At 46.9% G+C, this 21697-nt stretch overlaps 1 protein-coding gene across 1 annotated transcript in view; it reads right to left on the reverse strand.

The window, feature by feature from the left end:
- LOC142803829 (intermembrane lipid transfer protein VPS13D-like) overlaps positions 1-21474 on the reverse strand; it is a 149880-nt gene extending 128406 nt beyond the window's left edge. Inside the window, exons 1-11 of the mRNA XM_075889975.1 lie at positions 21248-21474; positions 21007-21111; positions 20810-20887; positions 20594-20706; positions 17739-17816; positions 15636-15740; positions 14056-14172; positions 13003-13134; positions 12277-12471; positions 12104-12204; positions 9115-9286 (exon numbers count right to left, since the gene is read on the reverse strand). Coding sequence (XP_075746090.1) covers positions 9115-9286; positions 12104-12204; positions 12277-12471; positions 13003-13134; positions 14056-14172; positions 15636-15740; positions 17739-17816; positions 20594-20706; positions 20810-20887; positions 21007-21103 — 1188 coding nt within the window. The 5' untranslated portion in view covers positions 21104-21111; positions 21248-21474. The remainder of the gene's footprint in view (positions 1-9114; positions 9287-12103; positions 12205-12276; positions 12472-13002; positions 13135-14055; positions 14173-15635; positions 15741-17738; positions 17817-20593; positions 20707-20809; positions 20888-21006; positions 21112-21247) is intronic.
- Between the last annotated feature and the right edge of the window lie 223 nt (positions 21475-21697).

The following is a 21697-nucleotide window of genomic DNA, read 5'->3' on the forward strand; positions in this document are numbered from 1 at the left end:
TGTGTATAGCCCCCTCCCTTTCAAAAAAAATGTGCAAATTTCGATTTGCAAAGGCAGCTTCACAACAGTGCTTCACAGCTGTGCAAGAAAGCTAGCTTTGCAAAATTATGCAGGGCTGATTTTTTTTTTAATTTTCTGCGAACTGCTGTTGAGGGTACGGTGTATATGAGAGAAAAGCCACTGTACAAGGATGTACAAACCTGTAAAGCCAGTAGCGCATTAAAGCCATTTACAGCTTGTTTGTACTCCTATTTCACTCCAATGACACCTGTGCTACATTATGAGCCCACACACTGGATAATGCAATTAATCATTGCAACCCCTACAGCAGGTGATAATCAGTGACATTGAGTGCTATGGTGACGCCACCGCTACTAACTGCAGCGGACGATCACCGCGGGTTCACGCTTAGCGAGCCACAGGGCCGCTACTCCGTTTACTCGCGTGTAGCACACCGCTCCGCGCGTGCTCAACTAATAAGGCGTTTAGCGCGGCGCGGCAAACAGACAGTGTTCTAATGCAAAACACAACACTTTATTGCCACTGGCGGCACCCCGAACAACAGTACAACGTCCGCTCCCGGGACGCGGGTGGCAAAGGCACCCGCACGCGAACGTTCACAATAAGGGGAAAACCGCGAGCACGTCGCAGCTGACAATGGCGAGCTTTGACACGCCGGTCGGGAAAAGGTCCCTCGCGGCTATGCTGCGCACTCTCACGATGGCCACTGGGCCTGGTCGCGAGTGTTAGCGCAAACCTCGTACGCGTAGGCCTACGGCAAGTGCGGCTCGTTGTGGTACGACCACTTCAAGCACTAGGCACCGCTGTGGGCTTAGCGTACGCTACCGAAGCTAGCACTCAAGTAAACACGCCTGCCGAAATGCCCAAGGCCACCCTAGGCAGGCTACAGTCCGGCGATTCCCAAAGGGGACGCGGACAAAGGAAACCACGTGCTTACCCGGCGCCGACCAACGGAGAAGAGAGCGCTCCCTCGGCGCGCGTGTACCGCGTGCCGTGCCCGCACGTGGCGCCATCTATCGCCACGTGGTGTTAACAGGGCGGGAAAGCAAAAGGGTGTGGCCAAGTGGCGAAATGCCCGCGAAATGGTCGCGGGCGCGCCTCAGATCCCCACATCCTCCTCTCCTTAATTCACCCTATATACCGGTCTGCAAAGGCAGCCGGTCGTCGCCCATGCATGCAAAGGCGTCATGCAATGGGCAACAGCTAGCCTCAGCCTCGCTCTGCAACTGCTGCTGAAGAAAAAAAAAAAACAGCACAAGAATACACTTGACAAATACAATGGCTCCGCGGAAGAGGGGTAACGGGAGTTCATGATGCTCACGCAAGAGCGTGTTCACGGCTTGGAGGGGCAGCGTCACGTAATGTTTGACTTGGGTGACAGCGTGGATGCGAGAGTTCGAGGGGAGGGTTCTGGTTGAAGCCTTCCTGCGAGGAACGGGCTCACCTTCGTCTCGTCGATGTTGACGACAGCCCTGCGAGTCCGACAAACGCCGCCTCGGTGGAAGTTCGGATGGACCTCGCTGCGACAGCCGGCCCTTCTGCTGGAATAATGGTCGCCAAATCCATTGGCTGCGAGGCGTCCTGCGGCGTCGGTCGAGTCGTGCACAGCATCTGCGACAGCTGGCCTCGTGCAGGTCTCCGAACACCTCCAGAGTCCAAGGTGGTGTAGGGGTCGGTGACTTCCTAAGTTGTCGCCACACGCACACACACACGCACACACACCTCCGATGGTCGGGTCTCTCCAAACGCGCACCGCAAGGGGGGAAGCGCAGAGTGTCATTTGTCCCTCTCCCCACGCTAAAGCACCAATTCACAATCCCCTCCTCCAGCGAGAAGAAAAAAAAGAAAACACTGAAAAACATCAAGTAAACAACAACACTCAAATGACAATCAGCAGCAGTAACTGGGCGGAACAGACTTCTTTGCAAGGACTGGCTGTAAAGAAGTTAGCTAACTGAGACTAGAAAGTAAAAACGAGGGCCTTCAGTTGCGGAAATAAGCCCGACGTCCGGCGCGAAATCACTAAGGTGACCGCTTCCTCAGATTATACCGGTGCATGGTCCGAATGCGGTCCGCCGCGCCGGGTGTGCGCCGTTGCTTGCGCGAAGAGCCACTGGGCGCTGGCGCAGGCTCGTCATACCTCGACGCAAAGGCTTTCAAGTCTGAGATGTGGGCACGGCTGAGTTTTCCCGAAAGCAGGTCTTTCAGCAAGTACGCGAGTGGAGTCCAAGCTTTTTCAACTCGGTACGGACCAAGCCACTTTGGAGCGAGCGAAGTTGAGAAACCCTTGCTCGCGTCGCTAAGAGCGTGGTTGCGCTTCAGGACGAGGTCACCCACCTTAAATGAAAGGTGGCGACGTTTTCGGTCGTACTGGGCCTTTTGCTCGGCCCTGGCCGATGCCAAACTTTGCCTCGCTCTACTGAGAGCTCGGCAAAGCCTGTCCCGAAGTGTGGAAGCGTAAGCAGAACAGTCTGCCGGTTCTTCCTCGTCTCCGAGCTGGCATTGCATGACACTGGTCACCCGATTTGCCAACTCCCTTCCGAAATTAAGAAAGGCGGGAGAGAAACCAGTAGAGCGACTCTCGGAGGTTCGGATTGCAAACGCGAGTTCACTCAAATGGTCTGCCCAGTCCCTTTGACTTTCGGCAAAGGCCGCCAACATCGGTTTGAGCGTACGATTGGTTCGCTCCGTCAAATTGGACTGGGGATGGTAGGGCGAAGTGGTGCAGTGATTTATTCCTAGGGAACGTCACGTATCACCAAACACCCGAGCGGTGAAACACGACGCATTGTCCGTGATCAATCTTTTCGGAAAGCCGAACCGACAAAACACTTCCTGTAGCCTCTCTAGCACCGCTCGCGCTGTCACTTTCCGCAGCGGAAACAGCTCCACCCATTTGGAAAAATGATCCACAACTACCATCAGATGTATGAACCCCTGCTTACTCCTGGGGAACGGCCCCATTAGATCGCAGGTGGCTACTTGCCACGAACGCTCACTGACAACCGGTTTCATCAAACCGGGCGGCTTGCCACCCCTTGATTTCACCGTTTGACAGACGTGGCAGGAACGGCAATAGCGAAAAATGTCACGCTTCATGCCAAGCCAAGTCACAACCTTGCTCAGTTTCGCAAAAACTTTAGAGCCACTCAGGTGACCGGCAATGGGCTCGTCGTGAGAGGCTCGCAACAGTGCGCCTCTCAGACTTTTGGGCACAACCACCTTAAACGGGTCCACTGACTCCTCATCGGTGGCTATGTACTTCAGCAGGAGTCCATCATGGTCCAGCAAGTATGTATCCGCGGGGGACCCAGCGACACATGCCGGTTCCCGTCCCCCTGCGCCCGCCGCACTACCAGCAGCGTCTCAGCGCTCCGTCTCCCTGAGACCGTCGCTCAACTCGCGACAAAACGGATCATCTTGCTGGGCCTTCAGTAACTCTTGTCTGCTGAAAGCGATTCCCATTCTCCCAAAGGGGAGCTTGGTATCGTTCCCACTCAGAACTGCAGCCATCGCCTCCGCTCGCATTGGCGTTATGGGTTCGCTTCCCTTTCGCTCCCCCTCTCGCCCGCTTCGCGGCGCGCTGCTTGCCTGGCGCGCTGCTTGCCTGGCCCGTGGAAAGGGTTTGCTCGTCGCCGCACTCACCCTTTTCTCCAAACGGCGGCTCCGCCGCCGTTTCGCCCGCGCCGCTTGCTTGCGCAAAGGCACCGCTAGCGGTTGTCGCACCGGGATCCAGGCTCCTGGTCGACACTGGGGCACGAGATAGCGCGTCAGCTACCACGTTAGTGCCCCCCTTCCGATACTGCACTGAAAAGTCATAATGCTGTATTAGGAAAGCCCAGCGCGCTAGCCTGCCTGCAGGCTCACGGAGCCGCATCAGCCAGCTAAGCGCGCTGTGATCTGTTTGCACCACAAATTTCGTCCCATCAAGGTAGACATCAAACTTCCGCAGTGCAAACACGATGACGAGACACTCCCTCTCGGTCACGGAATAATTCCTTTCCGCGGGTATCAACGAGCGGCTGGCAAAGGCCAGAGGCTGCAACACACCATCGTATTCCTGTAGGAGAACTGCTCCTAATCCCAGATCGCTTGCGTCAGTCTGGACAACAAATGGTCTGGTCAGGTCGGGGAGCTTGAGCTGCGCTGTCTCCGCAATGGCGCTAGACAGACGGCAAAACGCCTCTTGCTGCTCAGGTCCCCATCGCCACTCAGCTGCCTTACCCAAGAGCTTGGTCAAGGGCGCCTGCACTCAGGCACAGGACGGAATGAACGACCGGTAAAAATTGGCCATTCCGAGAAAGCGGTGCAGGCCGCGTACGTCCTTGGGCGCGGGGAAATCGAGGATTGCTCGAAGTTTCTCCCGATCTGGCTCAATGAAGCCTTCGCCCAGCGTGAAGCCAAGTAACTGAACTCGGACTTGCGCTAGTTGGGCCTTTGCGGGATTTAACGTCATCCCGGCGGCTCTCACCCTCCCGAGCACATCGGCAATGTGGGCCAAGTGCTCTTCGAAGGTTCGTGAATAAATCACGATGTCGTCGAGGTAGCACATGCAGTAAGACCCCTTTGCTTCCCCGAGGACGCGGTCCATGAGTCTCTGAAAAGTCGCAGGAGCATTGCAAAGACCAAAGGGCATACGAGTGAACTCAAATAACCCTCTGTGGGACGTGAACGCGGTCTTGCACCGGTCACGCTCATCCATCCGGACCTGTAGGTAACCTTTGGAGGCATCTAATGTGGTAAAATACCGCGCAGTGCCGAGGTTTCCTACGATGGAGCTAATCGTGGGGAGCGGATAGGCATCCTTACGAGTCACTCCGTTGAGACGGCGATAGTCTACGCACAGGCGATGACTGCCATCTTTCTTAGGCACCAACACAATTGGAGACGCCCAGGCGCTGGACGAACGGCGAACAATGCCAGATGAGAGCATCTCATCCAGCAAGCCGTCAATTACCTGCCTCTTGGCCTGGCTGACGGGCCTGGGGTTACACTTCAAAGGAAGCGCGTCGCCAGTTTCGATCGAATGGCTCACCAAATCGGTACAGCCGGGTTGATCGGTGAAGAGCTCATCGTATTCGCGCAACAGTGCCGACAAACGAGCCTTCTGTGTATCATTCAATTGAGTCGCACAGGCGATCAAAGGATGCGGAGCCTCTTCGTGTCGTGCCGCTCGATCCCGATGGGGATTTTGAGCCGACGAGTGCATAGCGCAGGGGCCTGCCCCCGAAGTTTGCACGTGACACGGTTTCGACGCTTCAACTGCACAGGCAACAGAAAGCGCCGGAGGGCTGATGAACGGCTTTAGCTCGGAAAAAGGTCCGTCGCGATAGCCTCCATTCGCAATGTCCACTACGATACCGGTTTTTAGGAGAAAGTCCCGACCGAGAATCACAGGAACACTGAGCCCTGGAAGATGAACGAAACGCGCGCGTCTCATTCGGCCTCCCCATCTGACAGTCAACCTTGCGGCGCCCGCCGACTGGGCCACGCCTTTCGCGAGGGTGAATGTCGTTCGGCTGTCCCGCAAGCGCACCGAGCGCTTCTGCAAGTGGGACAACACCTGTTCGCCAAACAACGAAGTGCTTGCGCCCGTGTCCAGAAACGCCGAGAATTTGCGACCGACAATGGTGACCGAAATAAACGGCGCGTGCGCACCAGAAAGACTGCTTGCCCGATACGCAGAGGGGAGAAGCAAGGGTTCGGCCGCTCGTGCCTTCACGAACGGCCCGCGCTCCCGTTTCCCTGCCTCACAGGAGGCACAAACGCGGAGCACTCCCTCGCTATGTGCCCTCGTTGACGGCAGCGGAAACAGCGCACTCCATCGCGGTCCCTTTCCCGCGACGGAGCAGCTTTGAGCTGCCGGGGTGGGTTCGCCGCGTGATCAAAGGAACCGCTCTGACGACCGTTACCACCGGTGATGCGCTGGCTCGGATTTCGTCCCTGCTCGCGCACGTCGAGTTGCGATGCAGCACCGGCTGCCCGCCTCCCGTACGTGTAGGGATCTAAAGCTCGATCGCTTATCTCCCACGCGCGCCCAGCTGTAGCGGTAGCCGCAAAGGCAGCTCCGGCGGGCTGTTGCCGCTGAGGAAGGGTCATGGCCCCTCCCCACGCGCAGCGCGGTTCGAGGGCCTTGCTGGCTGGCGGTGGCGGGCGATAGGAACGCGCGGCGAGAATGTCGCCTTGGATGCGCTTTGCCTCGACGGCCAATTCTTCCAAATCACGGAAGCGACCGCCGCGCAGGTATGCCGAAAAAGTCGGGTGTGCCTGCCTAATCACCCGTTCGACGCGCTCCTCGTTCGAGGCTCTGGGCTCAGCGATAGAAAAAAGGTCTTCCATCGCGCGTACGTACTCCTGAAGCGACTCATCAGGAGCTTGTGTGCGGAGCTCGAGCTCGCGCCGCATCCTACGCTCGTAGTCAGCGGGTAAGAATTCGCGCAGGAAGGCCGCGCGGAACTCATCGAGGGTTGCTGCTCGCTGGCCGGAAAGCCGATGCCACCTGGCCACCGTGTCAGTCAGTGTCAGTCAGCTCGGACGACGCGTCCGAGCACTTCCTGGGCGTCTAGACCCATGGCTCTCTGATAACGTGCGAGGGAGTCCAGGTAATCTCTTGCACTTTGCAGATCACCATACCCGCTGTAGGTCGGAACGGCCAACATAACAGCGGGATGAGGGCGTTTCGGAACGGCCGAAAGCGTTTGGACTGCCCCCGTGAGTGCCTGAATCATTTGGGCGGCATTTTGCAGCAGCGTCTGTGCGCCCGCTTCAAAGGAAGCTGTCGGTGCATTAGCGGCACGGGCAAGCGATGGGGAACTGTCTCCGAGCTCGATAAGCGGCGCGGTTTCAAAATAGATACCGGCCGTCGCGACTCTGGGGAGCGCCTGTTTTTCACAGCTGACTCTTGGGGCAGCTTCACGTGAAAATGCTAGGCCGCTTGCGGCTAGCGGTGCAGGCGCGTGCTCGAAATGAGCTTCGCTGCTAGGTTGCGTAGCAGTCAGCGGGCAAAGTTCGGCAACGGCTGAGGCCGCGGTGCCGATCTGCGCCCCGGAAGCTCCACTGAGAGCCGTTTCGGAGCGCTGTGACATAGAACTGCCATGCATTCCATAGGGAGCAGTGGTAGTCCAATTTGCCCTTGTGCACTGTTCGGGTTGGGCTATGGCCCCGGACCCAAAACACGCTACCTCTCCAGTGGGAGCTGATACGTAGCGCCTCGTGTCATCCCGACTGGGGCTTGTGAAAAGTGAGGGTGCGCGATTGTGATGCTCAAGGGGGGGGGCACAGGCCCTGTTCTCGAGCAATGCGGTATCTGCTAAAAGCGTCAGCGGACAGTACTCACGCGGAGCAGACATAACGCGGGTAAACGTGGCGAGCCTGATTCGCAAAGGCGGGCTGACTCGGCTAAGACTAATCAAAGGCTTAATGAGCCTTTGATACCGCGTTGGCCGCCAGTATGGTGACCCCCGTTCCGGACGATCACCGCGGGTTCACGCTTAGCGAGCCACAGGGCCGCTACTCCGTTTACTCGCGTGTAGCGCACCGCTCCGCGCGCGCTCAACTAATAAGGCGTTTAGCGCGGCGCGGCAAACAGACAGTGTTCTAATGCAAAACACAACACTTTATTGCCACTGGCGGCACCCCGAACAACAGTACAACGTCCGCTCCCGGGACGCGGGTAGCAAAGGCACCCGCACGCGGACGTTCACAATAAGGGGAAAACCGCGAGCACGTCGCAGCTGGCAATGGCGAGCTTTGACACGCCGGTCGGGAAAAGGTCCCTCGCGGCTATGCTGCGCACTCTCACGATGGCCACTGGGCCTGGTCGCGAGTGTTAGGGCAAACCTCGTACGCGTAGGCCTACGGCAAGTGCGGCTCGTTGTGGTACGACCACTTCAAGCACTAGGCACCGCTGTGGGCTTAGCGTACGCTACCGAAGCTAGCACTCAAGTAAACAGGCCTGCCGAGGTGCCCAAGGCCACCCCAGGCAGGCTACAGTCCGGCGATTCCCAAAGGGGACGCGGACGAAGGAAAACACGTGCTTACCCGGCGCCGACCAACGGAGAAAAGAGCGCTCCCTCGGCGCGCGCGTACCGCGTGCCGTGCCCGCACGTGGCGCCATCTATCGCCACGTGGTGTTAACAGAGCGGGAAAGCAAAAGGGTGTGGCCGTGTGGCGGAATGCCCGCGAAATGGTCGCGGGCGCGCCTCAGATCCCCCCAGTGCACAAGTGTCGGCTAAGGCGTGCAAAACCATTGGGTTCATGAATCTTGAAGCACAGAGTTGGGGCATTAGCATCTTAGCTCCAGTGGTCTCACAAGAAGTGATGTAAGATCAAACCACATCATAACCAAGTTGCATCTTACACAAAATAGGTTCGTTATATCCGAAAACTCGTTATAAATGTATATTCGTAGCACTATGTCTATTGGAAAAGTACTTTTGTGAGCAACATGAATTCAAACATGCGAGTGCGTGGCCAAGAGCCTCAAAATACAGATAACGTGATACGAGGATGGCGCTCTTCCACTGACTGTTGGCACTCCCACATTGCCATACCCACATGATTGTTGCTGTGAAACAGCAGTTTATCGCATGCTATCGACCGCTAGCAATGAATGACAATGCGAAAATTAAATTTACCGAAAACAAGGATGCGTATCAAGATGTTCAGCAAACACCATCAGATGTAATAAAAAAATGGCCTACGCATTGTGGCCAGCTAGGTCACAGCTGTTACCTTTGTAGCTGCATAGCCTACTGGGTCAACTGGTTGTGGCTGTGTGCATTGATGTGAATTCATATCACCGATAGCAGCCACTGACGTGCTGTAAGCTGTGTTTTGCAGCAACGATACCGAGGAGGGAGTGTCAACAGCCAGCGGAAGTGTGCCGCCCTTTCCACTTTGTTTCCGACAGTGGCCGCTGCCAATCAGCCGATGTAGGGTTCAAAGCTATTTGACATGCGCTCGCGTGTTCGAGCTCATATTGCGCACAATCATTTACTTTGTTATAACCGATGTTTTGGTATAACCGAGATTTTGTGTTATCCGGGCTCATTGTATATAGGTTTGAGTGTACTAAACAAGAGTACCACTCACCTGCATTTCAGTGGTGAGGCACTCCGGCTTTGCAAGATGGCAGTGGTAGACGTCGACGTATCTTTTCACATCCTTGGCACGTTGAAGAGCAAATTCCCAAGTGGCCTGGCTGCGCTTCTTGGTCAGGTGATGAACATGGGCTTGCGAAGCATACTGCCACCAAAGGCTTGCACTGCGTACAAAAAGAAACATCGTGGCAATGTAGTGCGGGTGATACAAAGCTCTGAGGTCAGAGCATTGATATTCATGCAAACAAATACGACTGTAACTGCATGTTATGACCCTTAAAAAATGGCTGACCTTCCCGTAATTGTAGATGTAAGCCCGAAATGGCTGACGGCAAAGCGTATTGCGTGGAGATGATACTAGCCACGGTCTAACATGTGGCCACAACGCAATGCAGGCCTGAAAGCTAACCGAGCCATCAGACTATGTGGCGCCATCTCTTAAAGAAGGTGGTGTAAAACCCGTTACTAGTGGAAATGAAAATTAAAAGTTGGGCGTACTGCAAGTTACAGTTTCAGTGATGCTGTGAACAAACATCTTGAAAAACTCGGAAGAAATGTTTTTTTGCCATTTGTTTGCGCAGTAACTAACATATCAACGCCAGAAGTCACCGGAAGGCAGCCCGATTGTTAAAAACAATCGGGCTGCCTTCCGGTGACTTCTGGCGTTCCGCAGGGGAGCGTACTGGGCCCCCTTCTGTTTCTGGTCTACATTAATGACATTGTCAATGTAATTAGCACCCCGGTACAAATTCGTCTATTTGCTGACGATTGTGTTTTGTTTAGAGATGTAACCTGCATTAGTGACCAATGTGACCTTAATACTAACTTAGACAATGTATCAAAATGGTGTGAACAATGGGGAATGCTTCTTAATGCAAACAAATGTGTGTATCTCCCCATAACGCACAAAAAAGTCCCATTAGACTACACATACAATTTAGCCGAAGCACCTTTACTTAAAGTAGCCTCTTATAAATACTTAGGCTTAACGTTAACAAGTACCTTATCCTGGAATTTGCACATAAATAACATCTGCTCTGCCGCTTTCCGTAAAGTATGCCTTCTCTGCCACAAGCTCAAGACTGCTCCGCCTAGTGTTAAACTCTTCTCCTACTTTTCCTTAATTAGGCCTAAACTTGAGTATGCCTCCATAGTTTGGGATCCCCACACAAAAATTAACGTTCAGAACCTAGAAAGAATTTAAATAAAAGCAGTACCATTCATATATAGTAAGTTTATGTCAACCAACTCCCCCACTGCATTACTAACGGCAAATGGTATGGAACTATTACAAATTCGAAGAAAAAAAAGTCGGCTACAGTTTCTTTCAGACATAGTAAACCACAGGCTACCCTTAGACACCGCAGCATACGTATCCCCCTTGTTAAGCAAACCCCCTCGACACCACTACCCTCATTCCGTAACGCCAATCTTCGCAAGGACTGATACTTTTCGGTACTCCTTCTTCCACAAACAATAGATGATTGGAATAAACTAACCGAAGCATTTCCTCAATGCCCTTGACCATTTGTGTAAATACTCTTCTTCCATGACTTCCTTAGAATTGTATTATCACCTTGTTGTTCAATTGTTACTTTTTTTAAAAGTCATAACCCCTCTGTCTTATATGCAAAGAAATTGTGTAAAAAATGCTTTGCAACCTTGTTTTATTCTGTTATTTAGTGTGTTTCATGTATGCTCACCCTGCTTGGACTTTTTGTCGGCAGTATTCTAAATATAAATAAAATAAATAAATAAATATCTAATGCGGACAAGTCTTGTTGCCTAGGTGTCTGTGCTAATGCCTGAATAATGGCTCTGGCTCTTGGTTTAAGGTCATGTGGAAGTCGCTGACAATGAAAGCTAAAGCATTTCATACTTGAAAAGTACCATGACAATCCCAATCACCTTTTACTGGGTCTGCATTGAAGCATTTGCCTCAAGACATCTATATCGAAAAGACGTGAGTACATCTGTCAGAATTAAATTCTGGTGTTTTCCCCAACAAAACCACGAAACGATCGCGAGGGGCGAAATATTGAGGGACAGCAGACTACTTTGACCGCTTGCAGTCCACAGCTAAATGGAAGCACATGAATGCTTTTGCATTTAAGATCCATCCAAACGAGATTGCCACAGCCAGCAGTGAACCTCTGGTTTTTAAATTGCATTGCAATGCCAATAATCAATTATTGCAATGCCAGTACCACGATGGGTAAGTGTACCACACCATACCAGTGTAACAGCAGCACTGGTGCAACAATGTTTTATGGCATGTGTTAAAAAACCACGGTACAATTTCGAAAACTGCCCTTATTTTTACATGCATACAAGACATTTTCATTACAGCTTGGCAAAGCTTTGGTAAATTGAGTGAGGATGTTGACAAATCGGGGTTTACACATTCTATGGATGATGCTGCAGTTAAGTGCTTCAAAATAATTTTAAGCACCGAGATTAACTTGAAGTCAATGCCTGTCCAGGTATGTAGGCGAGTGCTCCTAGATTTCGAACGCTCTTGGAATCCAGACAACTCAAAATGGCAAATGAACTCGCAACTAAGCAATGCTTGCCAAATGTTTTCTACTCTCTTTTTTCAACTACAGAGTGCTAAATTAAGAATTTGTTCAGTATTCAATTCTGTCCGTTCTTCCCACATCGTAAATTGCAGCGACACAATTTCACCCCTGGGTTAACAGGCTTAATCAGTTGTCATGAACGCAACGTACCTTAGATGCTGCATGCCTAATGACAAGCTACAATGCAAATGCACGCAAAACATAACACACTTTCAGATTTGACTTAGCCCCAACTGCTCCAACTTTAGCTCCCAGATTTGATTTTCGGAGGCGATTTGGTAAGGCAAAAATTTATCATGTTTTTAAAAGCAAGCAGTACAAATTCCGGCCTTGCCATGAAGTATTTTGTTCTTATCAAGCTAAATAAATTGCCCATTCAAGCCCACATAAACAAGTGCTCACTTTTCACTAATCCCGACAGACGGCCGCCACCGCCTGTATTTCCAGGACACGTTGATCCTCTCCAGTTCCCTGAAGCAAAACACCATCTGCCGGTACTGTTCCTGCAAGATTCAATGAGAACAAAAAAACATTATGACAGTGAAAGTCCAGAGGAGCAACATTTTGAAGCGTACTTCATTGAGAGTGATGCTGAACTTGTCCAGCTGCAAGTTGCAGGTAAGCCGTGGCTTGGACCGAACCCTGAGCGGCTGCGGTGAGCAGTTCCGCGAGATCTGTGCCTGGAAGCTCGTGGTGGCCAACAGGTACGAGTGTGGCTTCACGGAGCGTGTAGTGCTCAGGGCATGTGTCTGCTGCTTCTTCATGGCTTCCTGCGTACATGTAACCGCAAAAACATTGCTGCTGTCACAAGTCGTGGGCAAAATAAGATAGCATGAGCATGGCTTCCAATAAAACAACAGCAGACGACCAATCTAATAAAATAACTTCAAACAGCCAATGAGAATTCGCAAAATCAGTTTCAGAAATAGTAAATGCACAAAAGATCAGTTCTCAAAGAATCAGCAATCGCAAGTGCCACACGGGATCATGATAACAAAAAAGGACAGATGTGCCTCCTATCATGACACTTTTTTTTCAATAAGCACGACAGACTTTGCAATAAGGTATTGAAACTAGAAGAAAAAAAAAAAACCTTGGCAGCCTAACACTAATAGACAAATAAGAAGCCTCATACAGATGTCATCAGGTTATATGTTCACATCGTGAATTGCAAACAGGACCGTCAGACACTGCTCAAATTTTTGGATGCAAGACTCCACATCCTCCCCTAACGACGAATTCTCTCACACACAAGCCCCATGCTCACTAAGCACGTGCAGGGAAGCAGGAAGTTGACTCACAGCCATCGCGAGAATGTCCAGGCCTCCCAGCAGGGTCACATCACTGTCCCAATAGACAGCAAAGCCGCTGAGCTGCACCGACTGGTGGGCAACGTCATCTGCAGCCCCAGAAGTTGGCTCCTGTGCGGGAGCCTGTAAAATATAGAGAGGTGAAAAATGGCAAGAATGGCACTAAACTTCTGTGGAAATAAAGCAGACACATCTACAAAACGAAATCCACAACCAGACGTACACCGTTATCCCTAAAACCCGTGTCCTAGACTCTCAGACATCAATGATACATTTCGCTCCACGACCGAAATCTGTCGTGATTTTTCACAAAATATTTAAATACATATGACTACTCATTAGTGCATTTATTCCTAGAAAAAGAATATGAAATGTGAACACATAATGTAAACTGTATCTTTTTGGTATATAGCCCACACAGAAGATGGAGAAAATGTGAAATGAAGTGGGGAGGTTATAGTGAATTCCAGTGTGCAAGGTGGCCTTTTGACAACACCTCATGCCAATGCTTTTTCACAGTGCAATTGGTGGCTTCCCGTTAATACATGCCTTTGCGGAATATATATTATGATGTCTTGGTTGTGACGGCGTTAATTCGAGGTAAGACCTTGGAAAACCAATGGGCAGAGCACGCACCCACACGATGACGATGATAATGACACAAGGTGACGATGAAGACAGAGAGACAAACGAGTTATGGTGATTATGGCAACGAAGAGTTGAGGAAGAAGTAAATAACAGATGCCCACAATAATTTTTTTCTTGTATTGTACTTATGAGTGCAAGGGCACCTTACACAAGAGAAAATACAGTATTGTTGCCAGTGAATTCACAGTACAAAATGAAAATTAAAACAAAATAATATATCATGACATTTAGATATTGCATGATTGATGACAGACATGTAACATGCAGCTTAGACATTTGGAAAGTTTATCTAGATCAGACAAGTTAGTTCGCAAGACAAGAGTTAGCCTGATCTGAAATATGCGAGTCTTAAAGACGTTTGCAAAGGGCGTCAGTAAATGGAAACGTCACACTAACCTCATCTGCTGCAGCTGCTTGTGACGAGAGAGTCTGGATGGTGATGCCACAGGCAAATGGGTTTTGAGGATCCGTGCTATCATCCTCATACCTAATATGGATGTCTTTGATTTTGAACTGAAAATGTGAAACAAACACATTTCTCCTTAGGGTATAAAACATTTTTTTAAACGCTACTGCAATAAAAGGCATCCCGACATTCCAAATAAAGCATAACTTTTGGACGGGATCTCTTTTACAAGACCAACATTTATTTTTATGTAGACGTCACATCATTTGTTTTGTTCCCTTGTCTCGCTTTTTTATTGTGATTGAACAGTTTCACTTTTTCTCTTTTTTTTATCATTCAGAAATAGATAACTGCATTCTTTTTGAGTGCTTCGGCTTTCTATGATATCGCCACACACGCTCACTGCCCCGCAGGTTCACTGCCAAACAAATTTGAAATACCACATATACTACTTCAGGAGAAAAAAAAGTAAGTAGAATTTAGCAGTAACCTTTCTATCTTCACTGACAAATGATTTTCATATAAGGCAATGAAAATCTTGACAGCAGACATTCCACAGGTTAAGAGCAATATTCTTTTTCAGTTCTAGCCAATACTAAGTACTATTTCAGCAGTAAATATCATTAAAAAAATGCAGCAACACCAAAAACATGTAAATATTTCATTGCTTTTTTTATAAGGTCATAAACATCAACTTTCTCAAGATTTTTATTGGGAGCATAGTCTTGAGAAAAGATAATGACATGCAGTTAACAAAAAAATGGTACTAGAGTTGTAGTTGGTAATTATTTTGATACGTACACGACTCCATGTTATCAAATTTGAGGTCTTGTATATAACGAAACCACTAGAAACAAAAATCATTGAACACTGAATATTGCCGAAGTGAACATTTCGACAAGAGGAACCGTCTTCAATGGCTCTGTTTAAGACAAGCTGAAATATTGGCTCCAGTGACATTTTAACAATCCAGCTATTTCATATCCCTTTTAGCTTCCATTGTCCCCTGAACTTCTGGCATGCTTCAAATTACTAAGAGCTTATAAAACTAAACAAGTTTTTAGACATGTAGCTGTTTTAAAGAATACAAATATCCAGCAAACAATAAATACCTCGAAGAATACTACTGAACCATATACAAGAAGCGATTTAATAGTTACAGAACTTTGCTTCACAAAACTGTTTTATCTCATCTATTCAACATGGTGCCTTTAAGCTTGTATAAAGTTTAGCTCTAAAAAATTAGCAACATGAAGACATCAAACAGTTAATTAATTTCATAAATAATACTAAGACAACTTCTTGTTTCATTTCAACAGTAAATGTAAAGTGCTAAGGTATTCATCCATATGTGTGAATGCACTAAATACATTAGGACTACATTATAATTGTGCATTTATGCAACAGTAATAAATGTACAAAGGCATTAAGTGCCCCGCTGATGTCGGGTAAAAAACAAAAATTAATTTTTGGAATTAGTCATATATATGTGGACACCAAAAATAATTAGTAGAGATGTCTTCAAATACAGTGGGGCTTTCTTTTATTTTTTTTATATAGTAAAGCTCACCTGCAAGTTTTTGATTATGTTGCTCATAACAGATGTGCCACAAGTCAACCACGCTGCATAGGAGTATGCATAGTACGAAGGTTCTTGCTTTGATTCGTAGCTGGCCTGTGCAAAGAAAGGAAAGATTTTAAACAATGACCTCAGCGGTCAGCAGTGATCATGGGATAAGAGAGACGTGCACAAAGAACACAGGTCAAAAAGACAGGTGCCGAACTGACAGCTATCAGGCATGTTACCTGTGTGCTGCAAGACAGGCACATAGCGATGTGCAAAAAAGAATAGGATAATTAGAGATGGGAGACGTGGCCGAGGACGACAGAAGGGTAGGTTAAATTAATACGAAATCAACGAATCCACGTGTATAAAATGGAACAACAAGTGCAAACTGAACATCTTTGGGGGAGGCCCTTATTTTGCAGTTAACATAGACTGGACTGACGATGTCAACGATGCATTCCCAATCAATTAAAGGTACACTAATACAACCTTCACTCCTTCAAATTTTTCGTCTATATTTATTTGGTCAACTTTCTCTCTTCTGACAAATTTCTTCAGGGTGAGCTATAAGATAGCGCCAGCAACCATTTCAATGTTTAGAAAACTTAGGCCGTCAATACCATCCTTGGCATTCGGTCAGTGCTGCTGCTGCATCAGATCATTAGGTAAATCCCACTTGGCATTCATCCCCTTGATTAAAGATTATTTAGCCCCAATGTTTCCCGAAATTTACTGGCAACAGCTTCTGAAAATTTTCTCACGGATAAATTACTCAGTTACAGTACTGGTCAGTTTGCACAATATACTCTTTTCTACAAGTTAAAATGCACTGCTACAGATGCTCATTCTGTTAACACGGTTTCAAGTTTTACAGAGCCTTCCTTCTTCTGCTTGTAACTCATCTTAGTGCAAATATTTGACAATTCATATAAAGGGCTGATACGACTTCGCCAACATTGTAATAAGTTGTTCAGAAGAAACTAGAAAGACACTAAAACAACACCAGTAAAACGTCCCTGACAAATACTTTAGTAAGCAGCATTAGATTCATGACTACGGTGCATACTTAATTTCTCAATTAATAGTGAAAGCGCAAGTCAGCCTTGAGAGTGATGCATGCACAAAACAAGGAAAGCCACTCAAGACCAATTTTTCTCTGTGTGTGTCATCTATACTGTGCCATAATATCTCCTACATATTCACACCACCTTTGTAAATGTTTTGATGAGCTAAATGTTACTTTCACGTCGGTAATAAAGATTGGCAAAGCCACAAACCCTTCAAACAACCGTCATGAGGACTTTAGATTAGCCCTATCAGAACACCTCTGATAACGCTTCACTACATCAGTGTGCTCGGCATGAAGTACTACTTCAGCGTGAAAATTTCTGCACGCTTCATGCTCTTTTTTGTTTACAATCAGTAGGAGCCATCCTCATAACTTTGAAATGATGTCAATGATTGTCAACATGAAAAGATGTGAAAATAACAGAGGCAGCCCTTTTACAACAAGAAATAAAAAATAATTTTTTTACTTTGATTTTCAGAACATATGTAACTTGAGTAAATTTTATAAATACAGTAAATCAAGTAACAGTATGTGTTCGTGCCAATATAAGAGAGCTCTTGCTTGACAAACAATTATAACAATGACTCAAATATTGATGGTGGAAGCTGCTATTACAGCAATAGCTTCATTACAAAAGGCTTCCAATGGCATAATCATAAGTGTAGTGAATCATGACCCAATGAAGGGTGCATGACACATGATGCAAACATTGCAGCGATAGCACAAACAAGATTACAAAGCTTACAAGTGCACTGAAAATAAGCTACATCAGAGCAACTGTGGACTGTCAAAACAGAAAGATAAATGCCAGATAAACAATAAAACCTATGCAATCGACACATTGACATTTATCAATAAATGTCAATGCACTGATTGCAAGCAGGATGCATGATTACATACAGATATTAGCTAACTCATAGGTTGACGGTTATTTGGTGTATGTTAAAAAAAAAAGCAATAAAGTGCAGCAACCTACAACAGGAAAAATTATTGAGCTGCAGGGCAATATGCATGAATGCAGGTGGTTTCTCCCTCACCTTCCACTTGGCTTCCATGGCATCCAGTTTGGAAATTTTGGTATTCTGTAACACTTGATCTTCACGCGCTTCATCATACTGCATAGATACATGCACAGAAATGCGTCATCAATGTGCATCTCTGGCAATTCAACATCACACAAAAAAAGTTTTTACATAGAACCAGTAATAGAAGTAATACTTTTATTTTTGTAGCAGATTCCGGAACAGAAAAATGGTGCTTCGGAGCAGCCGTAAGTGTTTTTGAAGCAGAAAAAAATGTTAGCATGGAGTAACAACAGATGTTTTCGGAGCAGATGGCAAAATATTCCGAACGACTCCTGGAGTTCACATCATCTAAGCTTCTTATGAATATTCATACTTATCAAACATATTGCACATAGAGTAATCACTTCAAATAGCACAAAACAAATAATTAAGCAAATAGATGGTCATTGAACACCGAGTAAGATGAGCTACCTATATTTGAAATGCGAATATCTGTGGTAGGTAATATATAAAAGCGATAAAGCTGAGCCCCAAATCACAAAAGCAGCCATGGGCACATGTAACTATTGTCGCAGCTCCAGTTTATAATCTGTACGAGGACTGTACATTATTTTCATATTTCCCCAAACAGCCAGCTGTGAAAATTTTTAAAGTAAAATCAACTAAATGAGCTGTACACTTGCAATGCTTCTTATTGTGACATGAATGAGCTCAAAGCTGATAAAGCGTCGAATATAATCAACCACACATCAAAGTCGCCACAGCAGCAGTTAGTAAACATTATGATGCTGAACTAATCTCACACACATTTCACAAAAATAGTCTGCTTGTCACATATATATATTCACAATATTAGTATGGGTAGCATTGTCAATGTACTAGCTTTTGTTTACGTTAATGCTCGCTGGATGGTCCCGCGATTGAAGTTCACTGTTTCCAGTTTCTCAGCTCTAATTTGGAGCTGGTTTAGAGCAGTTACTGACAAAAATTGCAGGTTGGAGCAGCATTTCTATTTTGGAGCAGTTTAGAGCAATTGGAGCAGCACTTCTATCGAACAGGTCAACCATAGACTGTTTTTTTTTTTTTAAAGGTCACATCATTACACAAATGAAAGGTCACGTTACAACACAGATGTCAACAAGGACATCTCAAGTTAGGAGCATCCATATGAGCCAGTCTATAAAGAGTTGGAGATAATTTGTCTTAGTGCTTATTTACTGCCAGCATATTAGTGCGTGGGTTTCTGACTTTTCAATTGATCTTTTTTATATTATAAACTGAATTTACATATTATGCTATAATTTATTCAATGCATTCTCAACAGTATGCAGGGCACATTTAAGCAATATGATTACGCACATTTTAAGTGGGTGCTGTCTTCTATTACAGAAGAGTATACTTATTAGGACCAGATCACAGCCACCTCACACACTCATTACACTGATCTGACATGAGCAAAAGCAAGCTACAAAGAGTTATTTTAAACCACAGCTGTTTGTGCAACTGTAGAAAGAAATGTAATGTTCAATATAGATGCATGGTGATCAAGATTAGATGAAACTTTAAAACAGAAAAGCTACTGAGGACAATGTTTTATTCTCAAAGTGACACTGAACGAAGAAAACACTACAGCTGATCATGCGTTGCAGATTTAAATTGTTTTTCTTCTTCTGTTATAAAATGCGGCATATGCATAAGCGGGGAATGTCAATTCTGCCAACCCACTTTTATCCATTACATTTTGCGTGTAAATGAGAACTCTTGTTTAATAATGCTAACGCAGAAAAGGGTGTTGCAACCACATCCTAAATACTTTGAATGAAGTTGCATTTATTGATCCTGATTCAGTAAATGAACACTAGAATTTTAACTTCCAGACCAAAGTTTACATGATTGATGATGATCAATTTGTGTAATAGCCATGTCACACAGTCACTTTTGACCGCGATCAAGCATGATACGGATAGAATTTCTTTATCGTGATAGTCTTCTTGATGCACACTGCAAAAGGAAGCCAATTTTTGTTGAAAAAGCTGATTCCACTCGAGCTTAGTTGCAATCAGCAGAGTACCGCGTGAAACAAACATAACAAGAGTGTCACATAGTTTGATCAGGATGGAATTTCTCGGTCATGTGAGGCTCATCTACGCAAGCTGTGGAAATGAGAGAACAATCAAAGAAATAAATTAAATCCAGATGAGCCTCAATCGCTATCATGCCGAAGGCATGTGACACCCACATTAATCAATGCTTACAGTGCAGAAACACTGCGGCAGAGTGATGCAGAATATGATCGTTTGAAGTGACTCAAATTTATGCTAATACAGGGTACATAAAATTTTCGAATTTTGTCCATACCAAAATGCTTTTTGATCAGAATTTCACGACTATATGGAACAATTGAGTTGCAAAACAACAATAAAAAATTCTGTAGATAGCTCACATATCATATCAGTAAACACAAAAATCTGAGCATTCATAAGTTTATATTTGATGCACACCAAAGACACATCAGAACATCCATTATATTTTACCGAGAGACAGTGGGATTGGGCGTGTTGGTATAACATCATAAAGGGCGCTTACCAGCGCAAACGACAGGGCAGGAGGGGACAGGAGAAGACATCAGCGCTCTGTCTCGTCTCTTCTCCTGTCCCCTCCTGCCCTGTCGTTTGCGCTGGTAAGCACCCTTTATGATATTTTACCGACTTACAGATCAATATCAATGAATGAAATCGTGCTGATCCGTTTGCTAATTCAGGGTGCAAGTTTTAATAACTACAATATCTACAGTTCGTCAGACTTTACAAGAAAGCAATGTATACACACATATGTTTTAGCTAATTGTAGAAGTACACACAACTTACATCATCAAGAGAGACTGGACCAATAACTATGTACAATTGTTCAATGGTGATTAGCCAGGGTTCACTTCGCAGCCGGGTCACTGGAATTTTCAAACTCAGCTTGCCGATGAAACCTGTTTCCAAAAGACGAATAGGTGAAATTACGAGACACGTACGCTAGGTAAACTAAAACTACTCGACAAACAGGTCAAATATTTGCACAACGCCAATATTTACCCGCTTTGATTTCCAGCGGCAGCAGCAAATGTCGAAACGCATCTTTCTTGAGTGGAAGGTTTTCCAATTCAACTTGGCCTGCACACGGGAAACTGAATTTCAGATCGAGGCTTATGGAAACAGCGCCGCGAGCTGGAAACGCCGTTCCTCAACGTTTTAATTCGGAATTGAATTGTGTAGACGTTTCGGCAGCTCACCTCGGAGCAACCCAATTGACAACTGGTGCGTGTTGAGGTTCTCGACATAGCCGCCAACATAGGTGTTGAGTACCCACGCCGCTAGACCTTCCAACATGCTTGCAGCTGCGTGGAAGAAGCACAGTAGAAAACACGGTAACGCACGGAACACTTCACGAAATATTATCAGCCGCACAGCGATGCAATGCTGGCGGGCATTTCGCAAGCGCGCGTGGTAGACGGGACCGATCAAGGGGCACACCTTTCCCGAGTAGCACGCAGTTGTGGCTCAGGATTTTTCGCTGGCTTTTAGGCACAGCAAAAAGATCTCACTTCGCACAACACTACGACAGTTCGACTAATCCCATGTAAAATTGAGAAGCTCAGCCTCGGCCCGATGATGCAGGCACACAAGCACACATTTTCCTCGGTCCTGTAAAGCCATGTGAGAGCACGGCAAGGCGTCGGCTTTCCTGGTTCTTACATTCATTGTCGTCACACCGAAGCCACTACCGATCAGGAGCAACCGTTATTTACCTTAAAATTCGGCCTCCACTCTTCACATGTTTGCTAACTAGCACAAATACGAACAAATACTCCGAAAAGGAGAACGCAACTTTCGCCCGATTCCTTCGAAATGAAAACAAATCGATAGAGGCGACATCTACTCATGGAACCAGCGCCACTGAAAACGAAACTGTTTTGCGCGGGC

The sequence above is a fragment of the Rhipicephalus microplus genome, chromosome 3 (genome assembly GCF_043290135.1).
Source record: "Rhipicephalus microplus isolate Deutch F79 chromosome 3, USDA_Rmic, whole genome shotgun sequence".
Classification (NCBI taxonomy): domain Eukaryota; kingdom Metazoa; phylum Arthropoda; class Arachnida; order Ixodida; family Ixodidae; genus Rhipicephalus; species Rhipicephalus microplus.